We start from the raw sequence: 15667 nt of genomic DNA, 5'->3' as shown, positions 1-15667 counted from the left end.
AATACATTAGCCAGAATTTTGTTTCATTGTAATATAACTAGAAGCAACAAGTTGTGTAATTCACATAAACACGAGACACTTTCAAGATTTCTATGAGGTATTTGAGCTTACTTTTACATCTGCCATTTGCTGGAAAGTTTCAAAAGAAGACAGAGCACATGATCCAGATGTCAGCACATCCAGTGATTTCATCGGAGTCTCCTCTTCACTGAACAAAGGGTCGAGCTTGAGGTTCTCTGAATTTTCCTGAAATTTTTACAAGCTAATATACAGTACTGTATTAGCCTCACATTTCCTGCCTTATAATGGTGTGGGAATCAGGCTGGATACACCTTCCTAAAATTTCTTCCAACTAAAGATCAAAACAACTATATAGGGCATGCATCTGCCCAGGGGGCCAGAAAGCATAGGCAGGTTTATATGGCTGTAAAATGTTGTGAAATAAATCAAGAACAGAAGTTGGAAGTAGTGAAACGTTTTAAGTAATGACCATTTTCTGTGGGGAAGCCCCGTCGGCTCCCCAGAGCTATCCAGGCTGATATTGTTAATGTCAGACTTTGGCATCAGTCATGTGTATGGAGTTCTTAGGCCTACCGGAAACCACGAGCCAAAACCTGGCCCCCTCAGAGAGGCACGAGGAGCAATGGCCTATACAAACCCCCATGTGGTTGGAAGCATTCTTTGTCTGCCATCGACTGGAGTCAGGTACCCAGAAAGGTAAGCATCCCAAAACAAACCCCTATTCTGGTTAAGAAATTGTTACTGAGAGCCGAACTAGTAGACAGAACTCCCAAAATAAAAACGAGCTAATGAGTATGATGTCACCACGATGCCGTCTGTGGAGCTCCCCCCCTCATGCCGGCAACCCAAGACCCCAGTTCTGAGGCTGATGCACTAGGCAGAAGTTGTGTGCTCTGGCTCCAGTCTTGGTCTCAGCTCTGTGCCTTGTGGCATGGTGGCTGTCTTATAGGGGGCATGCGAGACAGGAGTGATTCTTCAGTACTTGGGCTGCATGTGCCTAGGTTAACTTTTCCAAGGTGCCCTGTAAGTACTGCCCTTGGGGCTTGGGGCCACCTTCCACAGGTTCCTTGGGTTCTGCCTCTGTTTGGCCATTTACTGCTCGGTTGTTGGCCGCCCTTTGTGCGCTAGGGTGTTTTGTCTCCCATGTTCACCTTAGGGTAGGGGGCAGTTTCCACTGGTAAGGGGCGCAGCTTGTTTTCACCGATCATTGCGGCTTGCTCTATTCCGCCTGGGTATGCTGTCCTCTTGTGGGGTTTTCTTTTTCTTTTTGTTTGCCTGCCTGGTGGGGGTCTGCCTTCGTTACTGCCCTCTGTGTACTGAGTGCTCTTCTCTATTCAGGTGGTACCCTCCTGCTTGGTCCCCGTGAGTGTACATGTCCCAGGGGTTCAGTTCTTAAAAAGTTGTTTGGTAGACTTGGACGCCAGTTAGCAGTACCCTGCCTGAGCTTCCTTGAGCGTGAGTTCAGTCCCAGGACCCTGGGAATCCCTATGGGGGCATGTGGGTCCGATGGATGTGACCCCTGAATCCCCACTCGCTTTGTGCGAGTTCGAGAGTTGCTCTGTCCCCTTGTCTCAGGGTGACTCTCACTGTTTTTGCCTCCGTCTGCTGCCTGTTGGGTCGGCGGACCCTTCGACCCAGAGTCCTGCGAGTTTTGTTGCTTGTTTGTGACTCAGTTACCCAATCCTATGCTGACTATGCAGGTGCAGGCAGCACGAGCGTTGCATGTTGGGTTCAGGTGGTTGCAACGAGCTAGGTTGTTTGCTCCACGGAAGCCCTAAGGCTGCCTCGTCTTGGTTGTTGTGACAGGGCATGGGAATGTTGGTCGCTTTGTTTTTTTTTCTGTCCGCGCCCCCTTGTCTTTCCCCTGTTGTGGTTTAGTCTGGTCTCCCCCCCTTCTTCCCTGCATCCGGATCTTCACTGTCTGTGGGTTCGGGGGCGGGGCGGGGTTTCGATGGTGTTGAGACTCGGGCAGTCTCGGGGATTTCCCATTCCGAGGTGGCGACGGAGGCATTCGAGCCTGTTCCTCCAGCCGTGTTCTATGGGTCAGCCAGTGGGCTCCCTTCCTTAGTACTGTATTTATCTGGCTGCCCCAGCTTTTTCTTGTAAGGCTGGGGCATTGGGGGGACGGCTCGGACCCAGGTCCTGCCGTGGAGATTCTCAGGGGTTGGGGAGGGGCTGCCTTGGGGGGGCCCCGTTGGACCCCACCGGGGTTTTCTACCCTCTGAGCAGAGCTTGCAGTTACGGGAAGTGGGGGTTTTTCCTTTCCCCCCTCTGCGTACGAGTTGTTGGGCATCGGCCCCTCCCCGGGTTCGGTTCCTTGTCCCTTCGGGTCCGTTGGTTCCGTCTTGTCGGTGGGTACTATTCTCCGTTCTCTCACCCTTCTTCTCTGGGACGGGACTTCTCTGTCATGTCGAGGTCGTGTTTCCCTCGTATCGGGGTTCTGCTTGACCTTTGGTCTCAGATGCGACTGTGCCTTTATGAGCCTTCATGATTTTGTGCTTGCTTCTGTAGGATCTCGAAGGTTCGGGAAGGTCTTCGATTCTTCCCATATTACTGGAACGTCTGTCGTCTTCCGGTGAGGCTTACCTCCAGTCCTTTCTAGGACTCCAGTCCTCTTCTATGCTTCTTTTTGGTTTTCAGTACTGTCTCATTCTTTTGTTATTATATCTTCTCTCTATGCTCTGTCTCGGCACTGCTAATATTCCTTAAGTACTCCTAGTTGATGCCCTCCCCGTCGGGCGGGTTGTGCGGTTCGAACCTCATGCGTCCTGCGCATGCGCCATGGGAGTTTTTGTTTATGGGCGGTGTGTACAAGTGGTGGTGTTCTACGTCCTTTTTCTCTCGGGTGCTTCGCCTCTCTCGCTCCTCTTATCTCTCCAGTCCGAGCCCTGTAGATACTGGGGGTGTTCTGGATTACCAATATGGGGAGGACGCCTAGTTTTTCTCTGCATACGGGTGTGGGACCCCGCATTCGCCACTACCCTACTTTTCTCCTGCACATGCGGCTCTGGCCTTCTTCCTCTAGCGGTGCTCCTGGAATATTCTCAGCTAAGGTGTTGACACGTTAGTGGCTATGCTCTGCAGGTGAGTTTATGCGGTTGGGAGTCTCTTTAGCCAGGCGCTGGTTCATGGTTTTTGGATTCGTGCTGGGGATTGATTGTGGCGTTTTGTTTGGCCCATTGCATGCTTCTTCCTGTGGCCCTACTTGTTCGTCTGTGTTATTTATTACACGATGGGGCACGGCCCCGTTTTTCGTGGTCTTATCTTGGACACTCATTCCTTGACCGTCGTGCAGTGCCTGGCTGAGCCCTTCCATATGCATTGGATTCTCTGTGTGTAGTAGGTCGTGTCCCTTTCATTCCCGATTGCTGCTGTCTTCTTCGTTCCTCGTCTTCCTTCTACACTCTTGTCCCTAGCTGGTGCTTGGACTGTTTTTCTGATCTTTTTCTTGCATTTTCAGTTTTTTCTCATTCGCTCCTACATATTGTTGTGTGTTTTAGTATGTGCTTCTTGGCTCTACTAATGCTAGGTTGGGTTTTGTCCATGTTCAGTTTCCTGCTTTTGCACCGCCCCTGTGTTCGGTTTTGGTCCTGATCTTCTCCTTGTTTGACACTTCCAGGTTCTAGGTTGCCCTGTATGCAGGTGGATGTAGCTTCCGTTCTTCCCCTCCTGCCCCTGCAGTTTCTTTTCGTTGGGCCGGGAGGTGCTAGGTTTCAGGCCCTGGCTCCGGCCTTATTCTTTGTGTTCCCTTTCAGGCGGTGCGTTTTTCTTTTCGTGCTGTTCATGTACTGGTTTGTTCTCCTCATACCTCATACTTTACTCTGTTTTACTCTTTGTTCTGCCCTGCTGGGGCTGCGTTCGCCACTCCTGTGGGATGCGGTGTCCCTGCTTTTCGGTTTGCTTTTCAGCTCGCAGTGCTCGCTTCCTTGGCCTCGGCCTGGGACCTAGGTCTTCAATTTTCATCGCACTTTTGTCCTTGCTGTTTGAGGTGTCTGCTTTTCAGCGTTTTTCTGCTGGCGGCATCTAGTTGTCATCTGTTGTCGGACTTGTTGGTCCTTCAGGGGTCCCGGGAGGTTCCTCCCGGACAGGGCGTTTCTGCTCGCCCAGGTTGGTTCTTTCCCGACTTGCCGGGTTTGGGCTCCAGGTTTCCTGGCTTACCCTGCCAGTTGGCATTTTCCTGATCTCGAGGTGTCAATTCTCATGAGTCTTGCGTCGGAACCACAGTGACTCCGATCTCCTGACAAGCTTGGTAGCATTGGGAAGTTTTCTGTATGGCAGACGTTCCATCTGGTTCCTTGCTGACTTGGGTTTCCAGCTCTGGTTGCTCGGTGAACGCTCCCGAGGTTTTCCCACGGCTCCGCCTCTTCCTATGCTCGAGCGGTCCATGGCGGGGCTGGTTCGGTTCTGCCTCGAGTCTCTCACCATCTGTTGGTGTTCAGGTGACTTCGTTGATGGTGCCCCACCTGCGTGCTTCGTCTCGGCGGCAGTGTAGGGGTTTTTGGCGGTCCTTCCTTTTTCTTTTTCTCCCTTCGTAGGTTTGCTGCGTTTTGTTGGCATGGTCTTGTCCTTCTCTTGTGGATGTTCAAGGCCATCATCTTGCCACATTCTGTCGCCTTGTCTCGTGCGGCGCTGGCAGAGCTGCTCTGGTTTTGCTTCTGGATTGTTTTCCGAGGCTCTTTTCTTGTTGGCGTTGGCCCCTGGGGGTTGGGTTGGGGTGCTTCATGCTCTCCTCCGGCACCAAGGTTTTGGCTCTTTTGGTCCTCGTGATAGGTTTGGTCACTTGCTGCCGTCTCCTTCTTTTCTGGTGAAGACTAAAAAGGCTGCTTTCCGGAGGGGTCCTTGGGTTGTTGTTGTTTGGCTGGTCTGGCCGGGGGTGCATCATGTGTGTTGCGGCGCTTTGCCGTTCTTTGCGTGCCACGGCTGCTGTGACCGGGTTGTCATGCTTTGGGTTGTTCCGGTTTCCCTTCTTCCCTGTTCCAGGGTGCGGTTCTCTCAGGTCGTCCGCAGGGTGGTTCGGTCCAGCCAGCCTGCTGTCTATGTCTATCCCCGTGCCCACAACATTCGTAGGATGGCTATGCATTCCTTCGTTGATGTTCCTGGGCCTTGTCGGACCTGTGTGGCCTTGGGTTGGCAGTTGCAGTCTTTTGTCTCCACTTCGAGTTGGGGAGTGAGCGATTTCTGCCTCCAGGGTTAGGTCCTTCTTGTTTTCATCTTTGGGTAGGTAGCTCTGGGGAGCTAATTGGGAAGTTAGTTTTCCCACCAGAAAATCAGCGTTTAATTTAATGAAACGCCATTTTCTGTGTGAGACCCGGAGGCTCCCCGGCAATCCTCCCTTCCGACCCCCGGTCGACGTTTTCTCGCATGTTTTGATATCCAGCCTTAGAACTGGCATCTTGGGTTGCCAGCGCAAGGGGTCTGGGACTCCCCCTTCCCCCTCCCAGGGAGGAGGGAGCTGCGCAGATGGCGGCGAGGCGACGTAGTGACGTCATACTCATTAGCTCGTTTTTATTTTGGGAGTTCTGTCCACTAGTTCGGCTCCCAGTAGCAACTTCTTAACCAGAATAGGGGTTTGTTTTGGGATGCTTACCTTTCTGGGTGCCTGACCCGGTCAATGGAAGACATAGAATGCTTCCAACCACATGGGGGTTTCTATAGGCCATTGCTCCTCGTGCCTCTCTGAGGGAGCCAGGTTCTGGCTTGTGGTTCCCAGTAAGCCTAAGAACTCCATACACATGACTGATGCCAAAGTTTGACATTAGCAATATCAGCCTGGATAGCTCCGGGGAGCCTCCGGATCTCACCCGGAAAATGGCATTTCATTACATTCAATGCTGGTTTTATGTGCTATAGTTTCTGGCGAGACAAAGATCAAAGGAAATAATAATAAAGTGAAAAGAAGAAATGCTATAATAATAGGAGTGAATGAAAATTCAAGAAGGAAGGAGTATTTCTATTAATGAATAAAAACCAGCATCGAATGTAATGAAACGCCACTTTTCTGGGCGAGCCTCGGAGGCTCCCTAGAGCTATCGGGCTAATATGTGATATATTAGATTAGGGCAATAGTCAATGGAGTTCAGCCTACCGGAAACCAGGGTACCAGGGAGCTTCTGGGGCTCACCCAGAAAATGGTATTTTATTACATTAAGCACTGGTTTTCTGGGGGGAGCCCCTTCGGCTCCCTAAAGATACATAACCAAAGATAAAACGAGAGGGACTTACCAGTCGCCACTCGCCCCTTAACTCGAAGGAGAGACATCTGGCTGCAACCTGTGACCCAAAGCCACAAATGTACGCTCAGAACCAGGAATGATAACCAAATAATGGACAGCTAAGACCCTGTTCGACCTCCAAAACCCTCGCACCTGAATATCAGCCCAAGACATGTTGCCGAAGACGGCAGCCAAACCGGCAAACTTCCGAACTTCATGGGCACGAAGACAGACCACAGGCTGGCTAGACTTAACACTTTTGCACTCTTCTAACGCCCCTGGCGTCTGATTTTTTTCTCCTGAGTCCGAGTCGGTGACACCAGTGGCGTCCGATTATTAACACTTTCGCGCTCCGGCGAATGGAAAAAAACTTTCCCCTTGTGCGCGCAGCGTTTCGGGCGATCGAGCGGCAACATTTAAAAGTGTATACTCTTGTCACTGTCCTGACGTTAATTTTCGATGTACATACAGTATTTCATTTTTGTACCAATGTGTTCGCAATAGAATGTTCTAGAAGAACATAAATATAAAATGTCACCAAAACATAAGTTAGATCAGCACCAAATAAAAAAACTACGTCGATCACTAGTCACGAGCGCCAGACAGCAACGAAATGTTTCTACTATCTTTAGGGTTGTCATCTCCACACTTGTCCTACAGGGTTAATTTTGGTATCACTGAAATCGCAATAAAATTCTCTACACGGACATATGCATATAAATATAGAATCAATGTTGCAGCCCACCCACAAGAGTGTGGGAAGTGGCCGAAGTGTTACCCGCGGCGGCATATCGTCGAAACCCGCATTAAAAAGTCTATATTCAATTCACTGTCCTGACATTATTTTTCGATGTACGTATTTCATTTTTGTACCAATGTGTTCGCAATAGAATGTTCTAGAAGACCATAAGTATAAAATGTCACATAAGGATGCGTTCGACCAGCAACAAATAAAAAAACTATGTTGATTATACTCGTCGTGTCAATAATACAATTGTTTTACCACAATGATTCACTGCCATGCCGTTCTCCCAAATAAGCTCTTCGGCTATTAGAGAAAACGTAAATTTCACGGCGAACATTTGTAAACTATCCCCAAGTAGATCGGATAGAAATTGGAATTTATACAAATATTTTTTCTCGAGACTCCAGCTGGAGTCACCCATGCGGACACAAGAGAAAACTTGGTGACGATGTCCGGCGCTACCGCTGGGCGAAAGTGTTAAAATATTTGTTAAAATGTAAAATTTTATCCGATCAATCTGGGAGTGATTTCAAAATGATTGCCTTTAAAGTGTGCATAATTTGATACCTAAATGAAAAATGTAACCCGAAAATTAATGTCAGAACACTGGAAAGATTATAAATACAATTTTGCGTCCAAAATTTAAAATATTTGTTAAAATTCCATTTATTGTGCTATTATTATGGGACTAGTTTTAAAATGCACACCTTTAGATTGTGAACAATTTGATACCAAAATGAAAGATGTAACACGAAAATTTATGTCAGAACACTGGAAAAATATAAATAATTTTGTGATGATGTGCATCAAAAATTTTAAATATTTGTTAAAATTCAATTTATTACTTTATTATTATGGGACTAGTTTTACAATACCCGCCTTTATATTGCGAACAATGCGATACCAAAACGAGTGACGTAGCACGAAATTTGATGTTATCAAACTGAACAAGTATACACATTAGGTTGCGGGTGTTCCAATTGGTGCTCGTTCACGGGTAACTTTAGGCTTTGCTAAGGAAAGTCACGCTGGGCTTTTGGACAATATATGCATATATATATCTACAGGAAATTTAATTGCAAACGCAATGATACCAAAATGAATGACGTAGCACAAGAATTAAGGTGAGAAAACTGAAATGAGTATACACATTTTACTGATTTTGTGCGCTCACGGGTAACTTTTGCTGACTTTAGGCTTTGCTGTGGGGATTCATGCTAGGCTTTTGAACATTATATGCATATACACCTGTAGGGAATTCTATTACAAACACAATGATACCAAAACGAACAACGTAGCACGAGAATTAAGGTGAGAAAACTGAAACATGTATACACATTTTGGTGTCTCCACACGCTCGCCCGCACCGCCAGGAGTAGTTCGTGCATACAAACGGAGCATACACCCTAGGTAGAAGAGTGTTAATAACCCTGCAGACAACCTATGGAGACGCGAGTCCTGGAACAAAGAACGAGGGAAATCAGATTAACCCAAAGAGCATCCCCGGCCACAGAAGCCTAGGCGCACAGGTAATGGCAAAAGAGCCACAACGGGACACAACATGTGATGCACCTCTGGTCTGACCAACCAAGCATCAATGACCCAAGGACCCCTCTGGAAAGCAGCCGTCTTGTTCTTCACCAGAAAAGAAGGAGAAGGCTGCAACCTAACAAACCGACTACCAGGACCGAAAGAGCAGAAACCCCTTGCACCAGAGGAGAGCATGAAGCTCACCAACCCGATACCCAGAGGCTAATGCCAACAGAAAGAGAGCCTTGAAAAAAACATCTTGAACCAAAGGGGCCACCACAAACTGAGGAGAAGAGAGAAAGGAGAGCACCCTGTCCAAGGACCAGGACGGCTCATGTGGCTCACAAGCAGGTCGCAGGTGAAACAAAGCACAAGAAAGCTTTACGAAATGGAGCGGAAGTGACATCCATCCCGAACGCAAGCTGAAGCATCTCCGCCAGTGCCGCACAATATGAGGCGACAGTATTTGGCATCAAATGACTGTCCTGAAAAAGCCAAGAAAGAAAGAAAGGACAAACCTTATCAGAAGTATCCACTTGATTTAACAGCCTCTTATTTACCGTATTGCCGGTTCCAACGAACAGTTTTGGAGCCTTAAATACCGGTTTGACAATCGATAAAACTGTAGGTCGGTATTGGGTATGTTTTGGCATTGGTGTGCCCTCACATAGTAAGCCGCCACTGCCCTCGATCGTCCAGAGTCGTAAATTAAATCTTAACTTTTTAAAATGATACAGTTTAATGAAGCTAATTATAAATTATTAATAATATAATATTTGGAAACAATTGTTATTAAGCAAAATTCTTTATTTTCTTATTAAATACCTTTTATATTATAAGCACTAGGTATTTTTTTCCCCACGGATATGAATGTATTGTGTCGGGCCATGTGTCCTCATTGTTTACTGTGGACTCGCGTGGCTAGCTTCAATTTTGAAGGACATTACTGTCTCAGAATATTAGCTAAAGATAATCAGATTCATACAAAAATTGATAAATTCATGATTTCAATGGGCCATGAAAAATCTTCGTTTACAAGCCATGCTGCACTCACTGGGAATTCAACAAGTAGTGCAGCATCTGCCAGCAACAAATGCTCTGCAAGTCATGCTGCACTTGCTTATGCTGAATTCCCATCAACAAGTCGTACAGTATCCACCAGCAATGAATGTCCTATAAGCCATGCTGAATTCCCGTCAACAAGTTGTGTAACATCCGCCGGCAACAAACGCCCTAGAAGCCATGCTGCTTCTGCCGATGCTGAATTCCCAACAAGTCATGCAGCATCTGCCAGCAACGAGTGCCCTATAAGCCATGCTGCATCCGCCGATGGTGAATTCCCATCATCAAGTCGTGCAGCATCCACCAGCAACGAATGCCCTACAAGCCATGCTGCATCCGCTGATGCTGAATTCCCATCTACAATTCGTGCAGCATCCATTGGCAACGACTGCTCTACAAGCCATGTTGCACCTGCTGATGCTGAATTCCCATCAACAAGTCTTGCAGCATCTCCCCCGCAATGAATGCCCTACAAGCCATGCTGCATCTGCCAATGCTGAATTCTCATAAACATGTTATATAAATTAAAAAAATTATAATCTTTATTTTTTAATACATTCATATCAGGGTCTACATTCAATACATGGTCTAATACATTCATATCAGCCCAGATAACTCCGCGGAGCTGAAGGGGCTCCTCCCAGAAAAATTGTTAAAAATATTTAATCCTTAATAATTGTGTATATACTGTATCTAAATGTTTTAAATTTCATTTCCTATTCTTTTACTGCCTCTATGATCATTTTTCTTTTTCTGTTTAGCATGAAAAACACTGAAATGGATGATGAGAAACAAAATATTTTACCTTTTTTCCTATACTTATGGGCATAATTCTGTCTCTTTGTAGCTGAGTAGCATGAGTGTTGAGAAGAGTTGCTATTAAATAGTTGCAGCCCACCAACTTCGTAACTCTCCGGGAATAATTCTCATAATAGCTTCTCAGTCCTGTAGGGAAAAAAAAACCAGCGTTGAATGTAATGAAACGCCATTTTCTGGGTGAGCCCCGGAGGCTCCCTGGAGTTTATCGGGCTAATGTATGTTATATTAGACCGGGACATTAGCTATGGAGTTCAGACCTACCAGGGACCAGTGCCAGAACCTGGCCCCTTCAGAGAGGTTTCAGGGAGCAATGGCCCTGGAAAACCCCTTGTGGTTGGGGTTTTCCTTATCTGCCATCGACCGGGGTTATGCACCCAGAAAGGTAGGCATAACAAAACAAACCCCCACATGGTAAAAAGCTAAAACAAAAACCGAACAGAGAGGTAGAAACTCCCTACAATCACAAGGAAACAAGCAAACAAGCAAACATCACACTTTACTGCCGCGCCGATCGTCCGCACAGCCCTCCCCACCCCGGGAGGGGGAGGGGGGAGCCCCGGACCTACCACGCCGGCTGCCAAGCTTCAGTTTGGAAGCTAAGCTTCAACCAACGCGAAAAAACCGCCGACCAGTGGGAGGGAGGGTTGCCAGGGAGCCTCCAGGGCTCACCCAGAAAATGGCGTTTCATTACATTCAACGCTGGTTTTCTGTGGGGAGCCCCTACGGCTCCCTGGAGCTTCATGCCCAAAAGAGAAGGAAAAGAAAGGGCTAACCCGAGAGGCGGCCGCCACAAACTCCGCAACGCAAAGCCAAGACAACCGGTTGCAAACCTGCGACCCAAGGCAACAAGAACGCCCAGGAGCAGACGCGCATAAGGATGGGCGGCCAAGAACCTGTGCGACCCACAAATCCCTGCGCCCGAAATGAGCCCTAGACGTCGCCAACACAGCAGCAAAAGCTGCAAACGTCTGAACAGCACGGGTGCAAAGACAGACCGCAGGCTGGAAGAATGAAAACTCTGCGGACGACCTGGGAGACCCGAGCCCTGAAAACAGGGAACGAAGGAACCGGATCAACCACAGCGCATCCCCAGACACGGTACGCCGGCAACTGCAAAAAGCACAACCGGACAACACAGGACGCACCCCCCGGCCAAACCAATCAAGTACCAATACCCCAAGAACCCCTCTGGAAAGCAGCCGTCTTGACCATCGCCAGGACAGAGAAAGGCTGCACACGTATAAGCTACCACCAGTACCAAAGAGCAGGAAACTGAACCGAAGGGGCTACCACAAACTGAGGGGAAGATAAGAAGGCACCCTGAACAAGGACCAGGATGGCTCAGGCGACGCATGAGCAGGCCGGAGGGGAAGCAAAACACGAGAAAACGTATGAAACGTCATACTGTCGCCAAGTCGAAGTTCGCAGGTGGGACACCGTCAACAAAGCCACCTGAACACCATAGAGATGGCGATACCCGCGTCAAAATACCAGACGCGAAGAGCCAAGGAGAAGGTCGAACCAGTCACGGACAGGACCGATTCGGTCTGCTGAAAGAGGCGGAGCCTCAGGAAAAACGCCCCGGGTTCGGACACCTATCAAGCAGCGTCTGAAAAGAAGGCCGGGCCAGCCACCACGGAACCATAAGGACTGCTCTTGTGGGAAAGTGCTGCAACCGAGCCAGAATCCGAAGCAACAGCTGGACCGGGAGAAGAGGAACAGGTACCCCCCACCTCGACCAGTCCTGCCGAAAGCATCCACCGTGAAGTCCTCGCAGGTGGGCAAGGGCGCCACAAAATGGGCGACGCCTAGACCACGCTGACCCGAAGACGTCCATGGCCAGGGAGTCCATACGCCCGACAGAGCCAACAAAACGAATCGGCGACGACTGGCCAACCCACGAAGAGGAATGAACCGAGACAGCTGTCCGCCAAGACGCAGGACACACCCCGGACATGAACCTCACGGTTAGCCAAACCCCTGCGGTTCCGGCAAGAACCACCAGAGAACAGTCCGAACAGAGCTGAATGGTAGACCCAAACCCTCCGAAGCGCAAACCAGACAGCCACGAACACCCGAACCGTGCTGTGAGCCCGACGGACAGACAGACTCCATCAACCTCGGCCGACCTGGTGAGCACTGGTCACAAAGCCCCAGCCAAGAGACGACCCGTCCGTGAACACATCGAGCGAAGGCTCGGGGAGGTGCCAAGGCACGGAACCCTGAAAACCCCAAAGAGGAAGCTGGTGACGCAGCACCAACACAAGATCCCTGGAGGAACCCAATGAATGCAAGAGGCGGAAGGGAAGTCTTTGAAGGAACCAACAAACGCCGTAGCCAAACCTGACTCCGCGGGCAGACAAGCACGCCGAAGTGCAGACTCCCGCACAACCGCTCAAGCAACCGCAGAGAAACCCGGGACCCCCTCCTGTACAGTCGAAGGCGGGACCACAGCCGCAGTAACACTTCTGGAGGAAAAGACAATGAGTGGCCCAAGAGTCCTAAACAAGGCCCAGGTCTGAACCCGGGACGGAAACATGGTAAAACCTCCAGATCACCAGGAAACCAAACCCGGCGATTTGGGAGGAACCATCCCCTGGCGAGCAGACAAGTGGACTGACTGGAAGCCCACACCAGCCAGTTGTCGAGGTAGGCCAGACACCGAATCTCAGACTCAGACAGGGCACTAAGATCCAGTAAAGATGCAAAAAGTATACGAAGTGCCCATTACAAAATAGGGAAGGCAATAAAAACAGCAAACCTGAAGCCCCACCACCAACTGTGCCAGTCCCAGAAAACCGGAGAGGAACGTGCCAAGAAGTGACCTGGAGGTCCAGGGCCACCATCCAGGCACCCGGCCCCAACAGAATCCGAACACGAGACAACAGTCCTCCGAGGAGGGCATAGGATCCAGGGCGCATACTGAAGAAGTCCAGAAGAACTGCAAACGGGAAAAGCTCATGACTGCAAAGAGCAGATGTGAACCCCAGAAGGATGGGGCGGATCAACCACGCCCCACGCACCCACGAAGAAGAAATGACGAAGCGCAGGGGAAGAAGCCCACCCCGCCAGCTCAGAACCCCCCCAAGGGGGAGAAGCTGTCCTCCAACGCCAGCAGAGGCCGGAAGACAACCCAAAACGCCCACCAACAGCAGGACCATGCGAAAGGCAACAGAGCAAGCTGCTCCCCCAGCGCCCAGTCAACAGAGAAGGGAACAGAACCCCTTCCGAAAGAAAAAGTACACTACCTAATTCATGATGAGAGACTACGGGAATTAAACCACACTTCGCTGGAAGACGAAGAGTGAGGGGGGACCTAATCACCACATTCAAGATTCCCAAGGGAATCGACAGGGTTGATAAGGACAGGTTATGTAACACAAGGGGCACACGCACTAGGGGACACAGGTGGAAACTGAGTGCCCAAAAGAGCCACAGAGATAATAGAAAGATTTTTTTTTTTTTTTTTGTGTGTCAGAATGGTAATTGGAAAGCACTAGGAAGTAATGTGGTGACTCCACACACAAGTAACGAGGCTGACCCCCATACAGTGTCACATGTAGACATGATAGAGCCCAATAGGCACAGGAACCAGTACACCTGAAAAAGGTGACACCCCTAGGGTCAACACTTGCAGCAGAGGAGCTCCAGCATATTTCAACAATCCTAAGTATTGTAGTACAGGTTGATGGTAGTGAGTGGTGTCCCAGAGAACATAAAGGTATAGTGCTCTTGAAAAATAGGTGAGATAACAGGAAAGTGCTAAGGGAAGTGAAAAATCGGATGAGAAAAAGTTGCCCTAGTGTTTACAGTGCAAAGAAGAACATTCAAGATGGCCACTGGCAAGGGGAAAAACAAGACATAGCTTGATTTTGAGGGATTCAATGAAGAAAGCATTGATATTAGCAGTCTACATAACAAGTTGGTAAATTTAGAAACTATAGTGAACTCTCATGTAGAAATAATTAGTAAATTGAAAGAAAGTAATGACCATTTGAATAGCAAAGTTTTGTGTCTTGAGGGTTTAGTGAAAGACTTGCGCAAGGAAAAGAATCAATTGGAAACAAATTGCAAAGCCATGGAAGAAGAAAATAAACTCTTAAAAATAGCTTTGGAAGAAGTTAAAGGAAATTTAAACATAAATGACTACAATAGGTTAGGTAAGGAATTTCAACAGGAGAAACAGCTTTTGTCAGCACAAATGGAGGAAGTTACACAGGGAATAGAACAGTGCAAGAAAGATATGCAACTCACTTATGCACAAGTGGCCAAGGAGAAGGAAAAAATAGAAGAAGCAGTAAAGGAAGTCAAACACTGCAGCAACCAAGATAAAACAAACATTAGGCTAGAAGTGAGGAAAGAATTGGCATCTAACCCGAAGTTGGTGCAAAACACAGTTGATCGGAGTAAGTCCCTGATCATTTTTGGCTGCAAAGAAAAGGCGATAACATCTAGGTCAGAAAGAGCTGTAGAAGAAGCTAAAGTAGTAGATAAAATTGTTGGCCTCGTAGAAGGTCTTACAACCATAGAGAATGTGTGCGACTACAGGAGAATAGGCAGGTACGTAAAAGGGAAAGATCGACCTTTGAGGATCACCCTAAACGGTGCCAAACAGATGGAAGAAGTACTAAGGAATGCTAGAAAATTGCAAAGTGATGAGGATGGGAAAGGGTGGTCGTTAAGACGAGATCTTTCAAAAGAAGATAGAGAGAAGCTGAAACTGAACCTCGGCGAGGCAAGACATTTAAATGAGAGCAGGAATGAAGAAGAAATAAATTCTTTTTTCTACAAAGTGATAGGGGTAGGCAGACCAGTAAAGTGGTACATAAAGGCAAGCCAACAAAATCAATAGAGAGAGGGGGAGTGAAGAATAAGGAGAGGGGGGAACAAGTTCCTCAAGATTGCATACACTAACATAGATGGAGTGAGATCGAAGATACTGGAGTTAAGTGATATAATACAGCTGCAGACACCAGACATTGTTGCACTCACGGAGACAAAACTTGAAGATGTAATTTTAAATGAGATCATATTCCCAAGGGGCTACTCAATTTGGAGACGGGACAGAAAAATTAGGAAAGGCGGTGGCGTTGCTGTGCTGGTAAAAGAACACCTAAAGGTGAACGAAATAGTGACTGCCAATCCACAAGAAGTTGACATAATAGCACTAGAGATCTGCCATGAGGATGATAAACTAATGATAATAAATGCATATAGTCCACCGCCAAGCAGCACATGGTCAAAGGAGGAGCTAGATAGTAAACGTGAAGGTCTTATA

At 48.1% G+C, this 15667-nt stretch overlaps 1 protein-coding gene across 1 annotated transcript in view; it reads right to left on the bottom strand.

The window, feature by feature from the left end:
* Positions 1-15667, bottom strand: part of LOC123766262 (coiled-coil domain-containing protein 22 homolog) — a 202955-nt gene that overhangs the window by 54988 nt on the left and 132300 nt on the right. The window contains exons 5-6 of the mRNA XM_069321082.1: positions 10376-10515; positions 112-246 (exon numbers count right to left, since the gene is read on the bottom strand). Coding sequence (XP_069177183.1) covers positions 112-246; positions 10376-10515 — 275 coding nt within the window. The remainder of the gene's footprint in view (positions 1-111; positions 247-10375; positions 10516-15667) is intronic.

Source organism: Procambarus clarkii, chromosome 9, assembly GCF_040958095.1.
Source record: "Procambarus clarkii isolate CNS0578487 chromosome 9, FALCON_Pclarkii_2.0, whole genome shotgun sequence".
In the NCBI taxonomy this organism is placed as follows: domain Eukaryota; kingdom Metazoa; phylum Arthropoda; class Malacostraca; order Decapoda; family Cambaridae; genus Procambarus; species Procambarus clarkii.
The sequence above is the reverse complement of the archived record's forward strand: the minus strand, read 5'-3'. Positions and strand labels throughout refer to the sequence as shown.